This window comes from Blennius ocellaris (assembly GCF_963422515.1).
Source record: "Blennius ocellaris genome assembly, chromosome: 20".
Lineage (NCBI taxonomy): Eukaryota > Metazoa > Chordata > Actinopteri > Blenniiformes > Blenniidae > Blennius > Blennius ocellaris.
The window spans coordinates 16,118,129-16,132,037 of NC_137669.1; the positions used below are offsets into that span (position 1 = coordinate 16,118,129).

At 43.1% G+C, this 13,909-nt stretch overlaps 2 protein-coding genes across 3 annotated transcripts; one reads left to right on the top strand and one right to left on the bottom strand.

The window, feature by feature from the left end:
• Positions 1–711: 711 nt before the first annotated feature.
• Positions 712–8,448, bottom strand: ubqln4 (ubiquilin 4). Of its 2 annotated transcripts, none has more exons than XM_080516470.1 (11): positions 8,275–8,448; positions 5,504–5,655; positions 5,178–5,323; positions 4,830–5,092; positions 4,548–4,706; positions 4,189–4,411; positions 3,786–3,925; positions 3,342–3,425; positions 2,658–2,773; positions 2,374–2,545; positions 712–2,275 (listed from the first exon to the last, which is right to left on the bottom strand). In XM_080516470.1, the coding sequence occupies exons 1-11, from the start codon at positions 8,416–8,418 to the stop codon at positions 2,123–2,125; spliced, it is 1,752 nt and encodes a 583-aa protein (XP_080372596.1). In that variant the 5' UTR covers positions 8,419–8,448; the 3' UTR covers positions 712–2,122. The 2 variants fall into 2 exon arrangements, with proteins under 2 accessions (XP_080372596.1, XP_080372595.1); XM_080516469.1 differs by having other exon boundaries at positions 4,542–4,706; positions 8,275–8,419.
• Positions 8,449–11,647: 3,199 nt separating this feature from the next.
• LOC308144576 (lens fiber membrane intrinsic protein-like) lies at positions 11,648–12,485 on the top strand (the record flags this gene model as incomplete). The annotated part of the gene is made up of 4 exons (XM_080515718.1): positions 11,648–11,822; positions 11,918–12,067; positions 12,181–12,315; positions 12,424–12,485. The coding sequence occupies 4 exons, from the start codon at positions 11,648–11,650 to the stop codon at positions 12,483–12,485; spliced, it is 522 nt and encodes a 173-aa protein (XP_080371844.1).
• Between the last annotated feature and the right edge of the window lie 1,424 nt (positions 12,486–13,909).

Below are 13,909 nucleotides of genomic sequence, written 5' to 3' on the forward strand. Positions count from 1 at the left end.
AAATAAATCTAAAAGATTCCTGTACGTTTACTCTCATCTGGTGTTTTGTTAAATTGTTGACGTCTACAAGATATTTTTGAATGTTTCAGCACTACATTGCATATTCCTCACGCAATACAACTGTGTGTTACTTTGTATAATGAGCATCTTGAAGCTTTAAAAGTACTCAGACCCATGTCTGGACTATAGAGTCGGATTTTGGCATAGCCAGGTTGCTCGAGGGTTTATTTTGAGTTTTCAATAGTAGAACTTTTTTTTTTTTTAATGTTTACGTTGTCATGGTAACTCATGCTCAATACTTAACCAGTGCCAGAGAAGGTTAAAGTCAGTAAAAAGCTCATCAGGTAACTTAAAAAAAAAAAACTACGTAGTGAACAAATCTAGAGAACGGCCATCACCATGTGGGTCAGGGTACGGAAACGCATACATTTACATATTACGGTAAATCTCTGGACTGCTTGTGAGCACGTGTCTCCGACTGCCGACGAGACGCGGCGAACAGGGATTCAGTTAGCGGGTTGATTACCGGCCTCATAATTACCACTTATCCGGATCATAGACGAGAAAAGTGAAGCCAGATTATCCCACTTTGTAGTACAGGCCCAGGCGATACCACAAAACAGAAAACAAACCAAACGGGGACATTTAAAGTCTTGTCCCACCTCTGATTCGAGCTGGGATCATAATGAACACAGGGCCGTCCACTGTTTTTGACCATGTTTTATTTAATTTTTTTTTTTAGTACAGTACTGTTAAAAGTTAGTTCCAACATGTTCAATCGGGAGATGGATTTCGTTTTTTTTTTTTTCTTCAGCTGAGGTCAACAGACAAAGCAAAGCTATAGAAGCAGTTGCCAAGGTTACCACAACTACAATGCTGAAATTTTCAAAAGGAAAAAAAAGAAAGGAAAACAAAAAAAAAAAATAGAACATGATTTGAGAAAAGTATGGTGCCACCATACCAGGTAATTTTGTGAAGTTATTCATGTTTTCACTCTTTTGATTTGTGTTTATTTTAATGCGAGACAAATCATTCTCATCTTTAGGTACTAACTGTACCTCAAGAAAAAAATAAAAAATAAAAAAATCTGATTTAAAATGATAAAGTTTTATTTATTTTTCACTCCAACAGCCCTCTCTGCTTCAGAGTCGCTGCAACGTGATAATCGGTAATGGCTGAAGATCGGGTTGATGAGTGGGATCGACTGGGTGAGCTTCATCTAATCAACCCACCGAGTGAGGCTGTCATTTCATTTATAGGCCAGTGGAACACCGCTGACACAGTAAAGGTGTCTCAGAAAGAAGAAAAAAAAAAACAGAAAGAAAAGAAAGAAAAAAAAAATACTGTGCTCCTGTGAGTGGGCACTTTCGTTTGGAATGACAAATTCTAACTTGGAGGAAGTGTGGAGGGCTTCGTTTTCTTGAGCACTTGTAATAAATAGTGAAAGCTGTTGGGGCCAAAACAGCAACTCGAGGAAGAATGTGAAGAATGGGGACAGAGTGAGGAATGAGGTTGAACTTCTGTGTGGACAAGAAGTCTTCCTGCTTGTGTTCAGGATGAATGTATAACCAGACGATCTTCATGTATCCGTTCGCTAGTTGAATACTAACCAACGGCCTCACAGTGAGCACGCATGAAACAGAGCCAACTGCCAATCACATCACATGGGTTTAATATGTGTCATGTAAATATCTGCCTGCAACAACTCGACTCCAGTTAAATGAGAAGAAAACAATGAGTGAATAAAATGTTTGGGAATCCTTTTGTTCAGGAGGGGGGAGGGGAGGGGGGGGGGGGGGGGGGTTTCACTTCTTTTCTCTGCATCAGAACAGGTGAGAGTAGTTCGGTACGACTCTACAGCAGAACTCTGGGAAAGAGATCTGGTCGGATGATGTCAGAAAGTGAAAAATGGAGGGACGAGGGAATGAACTGAGACCAGACGCAGAACGGGGGTTCTGGTTTTACAGATCCTGCCCAAAATTCTCCTGTAAAGTTTGGGACGATACATTTTTTTTTTTTTTTTTAATTTCTCTCGGATCTCGGTGGATGCTGGGTGGTTTTTTTTTATGAGTTAGGTATGTTTGTACGCGCACGTCGGTGTGTCAGTATGTACTGCATGTCTTTACGAGGGCTGTGAGCCTAGCAGTCTCTCAATAGCGGCATTGATGTCTCCTCCAGTAGCGATGAGGGCCTGCAGGTTGGCCTCACGGTTGATGAAGCCCATGGCATTCAGCTGGTCCAGCTGGGACTGGAACCGAACTTCCGGGGTCTGGGTCTGCGGGGACGAGATCACCAGCAGGGTATAAGGAACTGAGAACTTCATACATGTTTTGAAGGATGCGACTCCTGCGCGTGTGCCTGTCCCGAGCGTACCGTTGTACTTCCTCCTCCGGCTCCTCCGGCTCCACCGGCAAACATCTGGAGCATCTGCTGCATCAGCTGCTGCTGGGCGGCGTTTGTTCCAGCGCTGCTGGGTGAGGAGGCCGGGTTCTCTGCGGGCACGCCGCCTCCTGTTGGTATGCCAGGTATTCCACCCGGCATCAAACTAGGCCCCCGCCCAAAGCCAAGAAAACAGTTTTCTTAATAGCTTCAATCACGAGAGATAAATAAGAGATTCAAACAATAAAACGTGTGTATGTCTTTCAGTGTGAGCATACCTGGGCATGAGGCCTGGTGCTTCTGTCTGCAGCGTCTGTAAACCCTGCTGGATCTGCATGAGAGCCTGCATGGCCCGGGGATTGGTCATCACCGACAGCGCCTCCGGGTTCTGCATCTGGAACCAGAGACATTCATCACAGTTGGAAATCCACTCAAAAACAAGCACAAAAGTGAAGGTATAGGATACAGACAGGAACGTATTGGCCCAACGTTCCAATGCCGCGAATGACAATCAGAACGGAGACGAATAATTTCAGCTTCAGTTGGCTAAATCAGCGTCAAAGGTTTGTGTTTTAGTTTTACATTTATTTATTTTTTACCACTTGATCGGTCAATTAAGAGGAAGAGCATTTTGGTTCATCTCTTCCGGGGTCGCCACAGGAGGCTACGTGGTTCACATGTTTGATCTGGCGCAAGTTTTAACTCAAATGCTTTTCCCGACAACTTGAGCCGTTGGGCATTATAGGCTTCATTCAGGAAACCACTGACAAGGGGATTCAAACCTGCAAACGTCTGATTACAATCTCCAGACCACCACTGCCTCAAATGTGTGACATCAACAGAGTAATTCAAAATATTTGTGTATCCCGGGACTGAACCAATCTGAACATGTTGTTTTCTGCTTTTGCTCATAGAAAACAGAAATCCAGAAGTAAGAAATTGGACTGAAACGCATGCAGTACCTGCTGCAAAAAGACAGGCAACTGGGCTCTGAACTGCTCCTGCAGTTGTGGGTTTCCAGCAAACAAAGGATTATTCATCAAAACCTGATATAAAGAGACAATAACAGAGTTATTTCTCACTCTACACGAGGTGATGCTGCTCAAACATTATGAGAGGTTTTCCTCTTTCACATTATTGCCCATGCAAGGATTTTTAACAACACATTGAGAATTTAAAATAATCTGTGTTTTGTTCACAATTAACTTGTTCAGACTTAGTTGATTTACAGCACAGAGTATTTCAGAGATTACAGAGATTTAAGTTGAACAAACTGGGTCCGTATGGTCTCCATGCAGACGTCACACAAGTTCAGCAGTTCAAGGAAAACATCTTTTTTTTTACACTGAAATGTTTCTGTGGCATGCATGCAAGTGTAAATGTGCAACCGTCGTTCTTGGGCTTACCTGGGAGGCTAACTCAGGGTTTTGAGAGAGTGACTGCATCATGCTGCGCATGTAGGGAGCAGACAGCATGTTCTGCATCAGCTGAGGGTTTTCTGAGATCTGCTGCATTAAACTCTGCATGCCCGGGCTGTTAAACATGCCTGCAACACACGCATACACACGCGTTTTCAAACCTTCAGGAGACATTGCAGGAAGGCTCATTTAGAGCACATTCACTAGAAACGAGACTACAGCACAACCTGACACCGACTCTCCCTCGTGTGATAATCTACAAAAGCTTACGTTTGCAGACTTGTACAGTGTCTAAACAGATTTGTCTCTACAAGAGATATCAGTAACACAATCATTTACAAATGCAGTGTCAACGGGTGAATGCGAGGAAACTCATTTTGCTCGGTTGTACCATTTCCCAGGCTACCAGCATTGATGCCCAGAGGGTTGGACACACTGGGGTTGGTGCCTCCAGTGGTGCTGGTACTTCCCGTGGTTCCTCCTGCACTCTCGGATGGATTAGAGGAATTCGGTGGCCCCCATGGATTGGGGAGGGGTTCCCTGTTCTCTGTCCGTGATGGCTGGGCACCAGAATCAGAGTTGCCGCCTAGAGCTGAGAACGGGTTGCTACCAAACTGCAGGAAAAGAAGTAGGACACATTTGAAACAGTCAGCGTCTGGTTAACAAAGTGATAGTGGCAACAGCACTCCGTAAAAAAACCAAAAACTGATAATGATAAAGCTGTAATAAATAAAGATTGCTCACAGATACCTGTTCCCTGGCAGCACTGAACATGGGCTCCTGGATGTCGGTGTACATCCTCCGCAGAGCGTTATAACCTCCTGGGATGCTCTCCAGGTTGCTCAGTGCTCGGTCCTGGTTCCTCATCATTTCCTGCATCATGGCTGGGTTCCTGGCGAGCTCCATGGTCTGGGAGGTGAGCGAAAAGAAAAACAGTCGGACCCTGATTAAAAGAATCTAACATGCAGCGTATGGAAGACCCCACTTTAAGCATGCCCGTGCTGGTTTGTGAAATGCCATTAGTGTCTTTACCTGTCTCATGAGCTCAGGGTTGTTGAGCATGTGGGAGATCTCGGGGTTGCGCTCCATCAGCTGTTGCATCTGAGGATTCGCCATGATCATCTGTCTCATCAGGTCCGGGTTGGACATCATGTTCTGCACCAGCGGGTTTTCCATGATCTGAGAAAGCATCTCCGGGTTGGACATGAGCTGCCTCTGCATCTGCTGCTGCAGCTCCATGAAGTTAGATGAACCCATGCCCAGTCCCGCCAGGCCTGCCAGGTCACCAAAACCAGCTGAAAGGGACACGACGAGATGGTCAAACACGGCGCTTACCTCGACAACTAAGAGATGCTCGAACAGAGGTCATGATGAACTCACTCAGTATGTTGGGGTTCTGTGTGGGTGGTGGGGCAGAGCCGGCAGAGCCTGTTGTAGGAGGGGGGTTGACTGGACTCGAGGTGGACGTGCTGCCTGCTGGAGTGGAGGCGGAGCTAGAGGCTGAGGTGCTAGCGCCATCTCCCGCCCTACGCACAAGATTTATACGTACATGAGGAATTCTTTCAGCTTACTGAGCATCTGGAAACTGTATAAACTTTGTTATTGCTGTAATAAGCACACTAAACTGCATGATAAAATTATACTGTGAAACTCTTCTCAAACCGCTGCGCTGAACCAGAATGCTTTGCATAACGCGGGAATCTTACTTGTGTGCCGTCTTTATGACTAGGTGAACTGTCAGGCCGTCTTTGATGCCGTGCTGGCTGAGGCTGTCGCCATCCTTCAAGATCTTCCCTGCAAAAATCAGAACCAACTGGTCCTGTTTGGCTTTAAACCGCCTCGAGATCTCTTCTTTAAACTGCAAAACACACAAACAAAAACAACAATGTGAGCAACGATCCAGGAAAAAAGATAAAAATAACTGAAAAAAGCACAACCTGTAAGAAGGGTTTATTCTGATATATAGCTGATATATATAGATGATAGACATATTACTGTCATACTTACTGGAAAATTCTACTCCCAAAACCAACAAACAGGTTAGAGCCTTGCGAATATTCTCTTTGGAACATTAATCATGACAAATGTTCAGTATTGATAAGGATGTTGGTGATGTAAACATTTGTTATTTACAGGTTGTTGGGCCATAATAAAAGTCTGTAAATATATGGGTGAAGTTAATATTGTCGGGAAATGTTCTGAATTGTGCATTTTTATTGACAGTTGGTGTTTTCAGTCTTTTACATCTGTTTTTACTTTTCAAAGTTATTCTGATTTTCACATGCTTGAATTTGGGGCCTTTTAAAATATTTACAACGACGCTCTAATTATTCTTATTATATTAGCTACAAGGCTATTTATGATGATTATTCAAATACTGTTGACAATCAGCTAAAGTCAAAAACATTATCTAAACACAGGTATGATCAGCAACTCGGGAGAACATATAAAAGAAGGTTGCCCTGAACCATATTGAACAAGGTGAAGGGAACTTTAGTACCATGGCAGCAAATTTTACATCAAAATGCAAAATGTGTGACATGCAAGCTTTCAAAAAACTGTTATAACCGAGCTCAGAAACACCATTTCTTCATTGTACATGAAAGACGCTGCAGGGTGTCACGGTAGGACATGTGAGGAAACATTGCGTCTGTCTCTCCTATAAATATATACAAGTAGGCGCCTTATTCACTGCTGCCGTTTATGAGAGCTGACAAATTGGTGTGGTTGCCATATTGGATGAGGGCCTACTCAATTAAATGCATGCTCTCTTGATGAAGGTCTTTAAACTAGTAAAATAATCATAACTCACATAATTTTCAAACTGGTTGGATTCCTGACAAACTGCACACAATAAGCTACAACCCAAGAGGCTTTAGTTTATTAGTAATGGTGCATTTAAGACCTTCATCCTCAATAGAAGTAATTGTAGTGGCAGTGAAGCCAAGACCCATCCAAGATGGCGACCATCCACGTCTTTCATGTAGATCACCTGATGTTTGGGTGCTTGCTGGTTATGGACTGTAATAGAGTACGGGAACAAGTTTATTTCAATTAATTAGCCTAAACAGCATAAAAATGCAATTTGTGGGTGTGTGTTTAGTGGGTGTGAAATAGATCCGCTGTAACTTGCTTTATCACACATATTGATGCCATCTTTCTCATTAGAGAAAAAGCAAGCTCTGCCAGGTTAGGAAAGACATGTACACTACAATAATCAGCAGTCTTCACTGAAAGCTTCGATCACTGGCATGAGGCCCCTGTCAATCGTTTTTGTTCAACATTACATTTTTTTTCTTCTTCAATTATCTTAAAGGAACATTCAAGCAGCAACTTGTTTCGGTACTCATTTGATCCGTCAGTCCAAATAGTCTATTCTTCTTAAAAAGAGGTGGATATATATAAAAAAAAACATTCTGATTTTCAGTAAAACATTTGTCCCTTTTATTTGAATAATTGTTAGTATATCTCGTATAAACATATATACATTATGCATGGTCTTTTCAAAATTTGAAAAGATTCTGTTGCATAATATCAATAAAGGTTTAGATATGAGATCAGCACATCTTTGTTCTAGATCTTTTAATATATAATGGTGTACGTTTTCTAACATTAGGACAAAAATTGGATTACCTTAATTACAAACAAAAACGTTTCCCAAAATGTTTAATTAACAGGACACCCTCTCCTGCTTGGTGCTGGTTAGTATGTGAAATTAAATCACATCAGAGGGGCAAAGTATGAGTTCCATCCTCAAAGATGAAACGTGAACCACTGAAAGACACTTTGTACAAGGCGGTCTCGAGCAAAAGGAAAGTGAAATAGAGGCGACTTCGATTGAAGCCAGGCAGCTTGACTTGAATGTGGTTACACGGATTGCGTTATGATTACACTGCAACACGTCGCCAGGCCAACGACAGCACTGAGGATACTCTTTATTCCCCAGAAAGCTGAATGACTCAGTGGCAGCACTGAGAATGTTCTAGAGGGAAACCGAGCTCCAGTCCGTTTAACGCTGCCGAGCCGAAGAGGGCAATGGAAGCCACACCACGAAACATCCCCATGAAACCACTCCGGCGTCTCTATTAGCCCATTATTGCTTGATATAAGAGGCACAGCGAGAGCGTAGCCGTCAGCTGACACTTGTTTGGCTACAGTGAGCTAACGCTACAGCTTTTAGCTCCCCGGCTAACTTAGCCCACGAGCTAACTCTCGCCGCTAGCTGACTTAGCCGGTTAGCAATTTTATAAACCAGCGTGGTCGTATCTCTCCATTTCATGTTGATAACGTAAATGTAGCCAAATATTCGTTAACATAACCCGTAAAACTCCCGTAACACACAACGACGTTCATTTCACGCACTCGTGGTGAGCCGGTAGGGCTGACGGCGAATGCTAGCGGGGCTAGCCGATTAGCTTTGTAGCTGAAGTTGTGGGCAGGGGCATGACGTCCGAGCAGCAGGCAGCGCGCGACTCACCTGAGTGACTGAGGCATCTTCTGCTATGGCGATTTCTTCTTTGTCTTTAGGCGTTTTCACTGTGACCTTGATAATAGTTCCCTCCGACGCTTCGGGTTTATTATTGTTGTTATTACCAGGATCTGCGGCGCCTTGGTCAGCCATCTTTACTCCACCGATGGAACAGCTCGGCTCTGGCGTGACGTCAGCATCCGGGTCATGAGAGGTCAAACCGTGTTTCCAGAACGAGACGGAGGGGTTCACGTGTGTGTTAAGTGTTCCTCAAAAAGAGCGTCTAAAAACATCAAAACTGACTTAAACTATCACATCACTAGATTTCAAATCAAGTCCCTTTTGTTTATATAGCTCCAAATGCCGCAAGGCATTTTTACATAGAAAAACCCCACTACTCCACATGGAAAATAGACTACAGGAGAGACTGTTTGGGTCAGTCACAGGTAACAGTGACACCACACTTCATGGAGTACAGTATTACTACGATGAGTAAGAAAAGAAGTAGTCTGGAGGCATCCACGGAGTCTAAACCCATTGCAGTTTAACTACAACAGTGCTTCTCAACATTTTCTTGAGGGACCTAAATGTTTACCATTGTAAACCGAGGCAACCCCGCACCACACTGTACAATTACAACAACAACAAAAAATTTATTAAAAGGAAGGACCCTCATAACATGCTATGTATGAAATACAGTCTTCTTTGTTATCATTTGTAACATTCTTTTTTGGGAAGATAAACTGCTCGGGTTTACACACCGCTTCAGCGAGCATGGCATCAAGCCTTAACTCACCAGTTTGCGTCCATTGCTTCTATGAAGCCATATTCTATGTAACATTCATCCTGGCCATTGCTTTTTCTCCTGCTGCTCACTTTGGAAGCTTATCTTTGTATAAACTGCAGACAGGATGTTCATGTTCAACACGCCCCTGTTGAGATATTTAAAAAAATGTTAATTTATTTTTGTCATTTAAAAAAAAACAAGTAATGCAGTTTTCATGTAACGCTTAACAGCTTAGCAGTCTTGTGACATAAATGAAGTAAATGCTGACTGAGTTAAGACAAAAAATGGTGTTACCCCTTTAAAACAAAAAGGCATTGCAAATAAATATAAATATGACAAATATATGGATTGATTTCTCGCTGTCACTCTGACACAACATGTTTAAGAACATTTTGATAATAAAATACAAATTAACGGATATGTCATTTTTTTTTCAAGACTTCAAACAAATATAAATAGCTGTTTTTCTCTGTTTCTATTATAAACAGCTCATCTTTGTGTTTCAAGACTTTTGATTAGAGAACAGACACCAGTTAATATGTGTCAAAGGTTTTCAGTCCCAGCAAGACTCTTGTCATGATTTTGTTGTTGTTGTTGTTAATCTTTGATGAACATTGCATGCACTCTCGAGGCGTTTCCTTCAACCTGGGTCATTAGAACTGTAGCATTTTGTCACCACTTCTCTTTGTAGCGCATATCAACAAGGACACAAGACACATCCATATCTGATAAGACCTGGTTTGAAGGTTAAGGGTCAAGGTTATCCATTTGCTTTCTATACGTCAAGAGTAAAAGATTACAAGAATGACATAGTTAATGAGTAGCACTACACAGATGAATGCCTACGAGTGGCTGGAAAATCTCACGGTCAAACAGCATATTTAACATATTAGTTAAGACACTCCTATTGTAGACATAAAGGCATTCTGCCTGTATAGAGAGCGGCCTCTATATGTGGTCCTCCATGTCACCACAGCGGGAGCTGCACTGAAAGAGAAATGTCTGTTTCAGCATGTTGCATTGACGCAGACGGTCCTGCATACCTATGCACATCCCAGTTCGAGAGCACACCATCTACAAACAAACAAAACCTCAAAAAAAAAAAAAAAGAAACATGGACCTCCACCCCTCCTCTAAGGCCCCATGAACCACACAGACACAGACACAGACACACACACACACACACACACACACACACACACACACACACACACACACACACACACACACACACACACACACACACACACACACACACACACACACAGGGGTCACACGCACTGTGGCCCCTGTACTGCCTCATTCAAGTGCATCACACGCAGGGCGACTGGTGGCCGCAAAGGATTTTGCTTCCATCAACAAAAAAAACCAGAGGGGACAAATTTTAAGTATTGTGACTCTCTCTCTCTCTCTCTTTCGCCCTCAAAGTGAGCCACAGCACCCCGTCTCTTCCCCCTCCACCTGTTTCTATCTCTACCTCAGGAAGGTGGGCACTAGTGAGGCTGTTTTTCCACAAACAAGGTAAGGGATCAGACTTTAATGAGGTTTTTGAACGCTTATCCTGCTTAATACATGGCTGTGATTGGATGGAAATACCTCATGAAAAACTGTAGACGTCTACTCTGTTTTGGACTGATCCATTGGCATATTGAAGCGGTGACAAATTTATTCATTACTGGATTAAATCTCATGGAGAGTCTTTGTTGGGATTGATGATTTGCATTCCTTCGCCGTCCTTGCTTTTGCCTGGATCTTTTATTGGAAGCTGTCATGAAAGCTTTTCAAGCCATCTTGGCTCTCAATATACATGTTCAACTTCCTGTCAAAGCCTTTGATCCTGTTTAGTTGTGTTTACAGTTGCAAAGGATTTTAATTTAAAAAAAAATTCTACTAAAAATCCGACTCAGTCTATCAAGTCTCACAATGGTTAAACAAGTGGTGGAAGTCTTAAAAAACGTATACCCTCATCTTGAATTGAATCAAAAATAATGCAGCATGGGAAAATATTAGAATTCAATGATTTTTGGTGGCAGAATATTTTCAAAATATTGGCAGAATATTTTCTGGCTTTAATTTAAGACCACCTGAACATCATTTTTTTTATTATTCAAAGGAAAATTGATTTAATTAAACTTCGGTAAATTAAATTATTAAACAAATGTATATGCTAATTTAAATGACTGAAATCTGACAATATGTTGAACTAAAAACTTACTGTACTTTTATTAATCCCCTTGGGGAAACTCCTTTTTTTCCACATGGACAAATCCAGTTTGTAGGACGTGGAGGTGCGGCCACATTACGGCACTACAGGGAGCTGATGGGGGTCAAAGGTCTTGCTCAGAGGCCCACAGCGGTGACCTGTCCGCTGTGGGAATTGGAACCTGCGATCTCCCAAACCCAAACACACTTTCAAGGGATCCAATGCAAATTCATTTAAAATGAAAGAGTTTGATCATTTTTACAGTTCACAATGCACATCGCAAAGGTTTCATTTACACCGCTGGAAAACACAATAAACAAAGCGGTTGAATGCCATCTAACATCTACTGTTTTTACAGTTGCCCTGCAGCTGCCCCTGATTCTCAGCTCAAGATGTACAGCTTCATGGGAGGGGGGCTGTTCTGTGCCATCGTGGGTAATATCCTGTTAGTGGTGTCCACTGCAACAGACTACTGGATGCAGTATCGCCTCTCTGGGAACTATGCCCACCAAGGACTGTGGAGATATTGCATGTCCAACAAGTGCTACATGCAGACTGACAGCATAGGTAAGACATTCGTTGTGAACATATATTCATTCTCTCATGTTGTGTTTTGAAGAAACACTTGGTAAAACTGCCACTTCCTGCCTGTTTTCTCGCAGCCTACTGGAATGCCACCAGAGCCTTCATGATCCTCTCAGGGATGTCATGCTTTGCGGGCATCATCGCTGGCATCATGTCCTTTTCCCACTTCTCCTCCTTTGAAAGGTTCAACCGCTCCTTTGCAGCAGGAATCATGTTTTTTGTCTCCAGTGAGTCTTTTTCCTCTTACCTTGAGAAACACACCAGCAACACACACACACACACACACACCACCTCACACAATAGTATTACTCACCTGTATCCTGTTCCTCTTCCCTCACAGCTTTCTTTGTTCTGCTGGGTATGGCCATCTACACCGGAGTGACAGTCAACTTCCTGGGAAGACGTTTCGGTGACTGGAGATTCTCCTGGTCCTACATACTGGGCTGGGTGGCCATGCTCATGACTTTCTTTGCAGGTGAGAATGGTTATAAATCAGGGGCCTCTCCTTCATGAAGGAATGAACCTCTTCCATCCATCTTCTATACCCAATTTATTCCAAAAGCCTTGTCTCTTTCTCTTGCAGGTATTTTCTACATATGCGCCTACAGAATGTGTGAATGTAGGAGAGGAAATGGGCCACGCTAGAGGGAGACAGACAGCTTATCATAAGCAAATATAAAGAGAGGATACTGCTCCTCTGAATTGAAACAAAGCAGACTGCATAAAGGAAGTGGGCCTGATCTACTGAGGGGACGATGTCTAAAACCGACACTGGAGGCCTTTAATACTCGCCCTGACTTTTTCTTTTTTTTTTTTTTTAAAGTCACTACAAATCCTTTTTATTTCTCCAGAAGCAGTGATGACCACGGGACAGAGACACAATGAAACTAATAAAAATATTTTGTCTGCCTACAGAGTACAAGACAATACTGGTATTATTTCACCTGCTTCATTCAGTCCAGCTCTTCTTTTCAGCAGCGGTGTAATTTGTGGCGTTTCTGTGCTGAGAGATCACCAGGAGATGGCAGCATCAAAACACTAAAGTGACAGGAAGAAGCTTGGGAAAAGGACACTGGGTTGTGGATATGTGGTAAGACTATTCTGCTTCTGATGATTGATGTAAAGGTTTTGAGGATTAATAAGAAAAGTGAAACCGAAGGGAATCAAAAGTTTCCAAGTGACTGGTTGTTGACACAGCTGAAAGCCCTGCAGGTGTTGTGCTGGAACAGATTCAACAGTGAAGATACGTTAAGAAACATTTCCCCTCGGGTAATGCTGGACGATAGCAGGCCATCTATGTTATGGGGCACTAATGTGAAAATATGAGTGTGTCGGGGGAAACCAGACATCAAAGCTGCACGTGTGTGTGTGTGTGTGTGTGTGTGTGTGTGTGTGTGTGTGTGTGTGTGTGTGTGTGTGTGTGTGTGTGTGTGTGTGTGTGTGTGTGTGTGTGTGTGTCTCATGGTTTCCCCCTGGAGCTATTTGATTTTGTCCCGTTTTAGTATTTCTGAAAAAGTAACTAATGCTAAAATGCAAGGTCTTCATCGGGTTTATGGGAAAGGGCATTGCTTCTGGCAACCGGAATGATCTTCCATAACATTTTGGCAGACGTCCCCCCCGAGTACAATCAAATATAAGCAGCACATGGAAAAGTGGAGGGAGGCTGTTTGTGTTTGCATGTGAGTGCAACAGGCTGCAGACGGCAGAGAACAACCTGAGGAGAAGATCATGTTCCTGGACCGGGGGGGGGGGGGGGGGGGGTGACCCAGGGTGTGGTCTGCAGCCCCTGATTGTTTCACTACCTCTGTCTTAAGTAAGGGTTTCCTCCTGTTCCTTGGTACTCGTCCACTGCTCCCCATCAGCTGGGAGGAAAGGAAAGGAGCAAGAGCCACTGAGGTAATGAATGCTTTGGCTACTCGGTGACGCAGAAACAATGACAGAAATGTAAACAGCCACTGGACAGATCCCTTGATCCAAGTTTCCATACTTGGTCACTGCGGCTGCTGTAAAGAGATAAGCTCTGTAAGATTGTGAGCTTTTCTCCAGATTCTTTCTAAGGCTTTCACTGA

Coding starts and splice junctions, on each gene's coding strand:
- ubqln4 (XM_080516469.1), bottom strand. CDS start 8,418: ATGGCTGACCAAGGCGCCGCAGATCCTGGTAATAACAACAATAATAAA. Junction 5,093..5,177: donor ACAGAACCCCAACATACTGA/GTGAGTTCATCA, acceptor TGTCCCTTTCAG/CTGGTTTTGGTGACCTGGCA. Junction 4,707..4,829: donor ACCCTGAGCTCATGAGACAG/GTAAAGACACTA, acceptor CTCACCTCCCAG/ACCATGGAGCTCGCCAGGAA.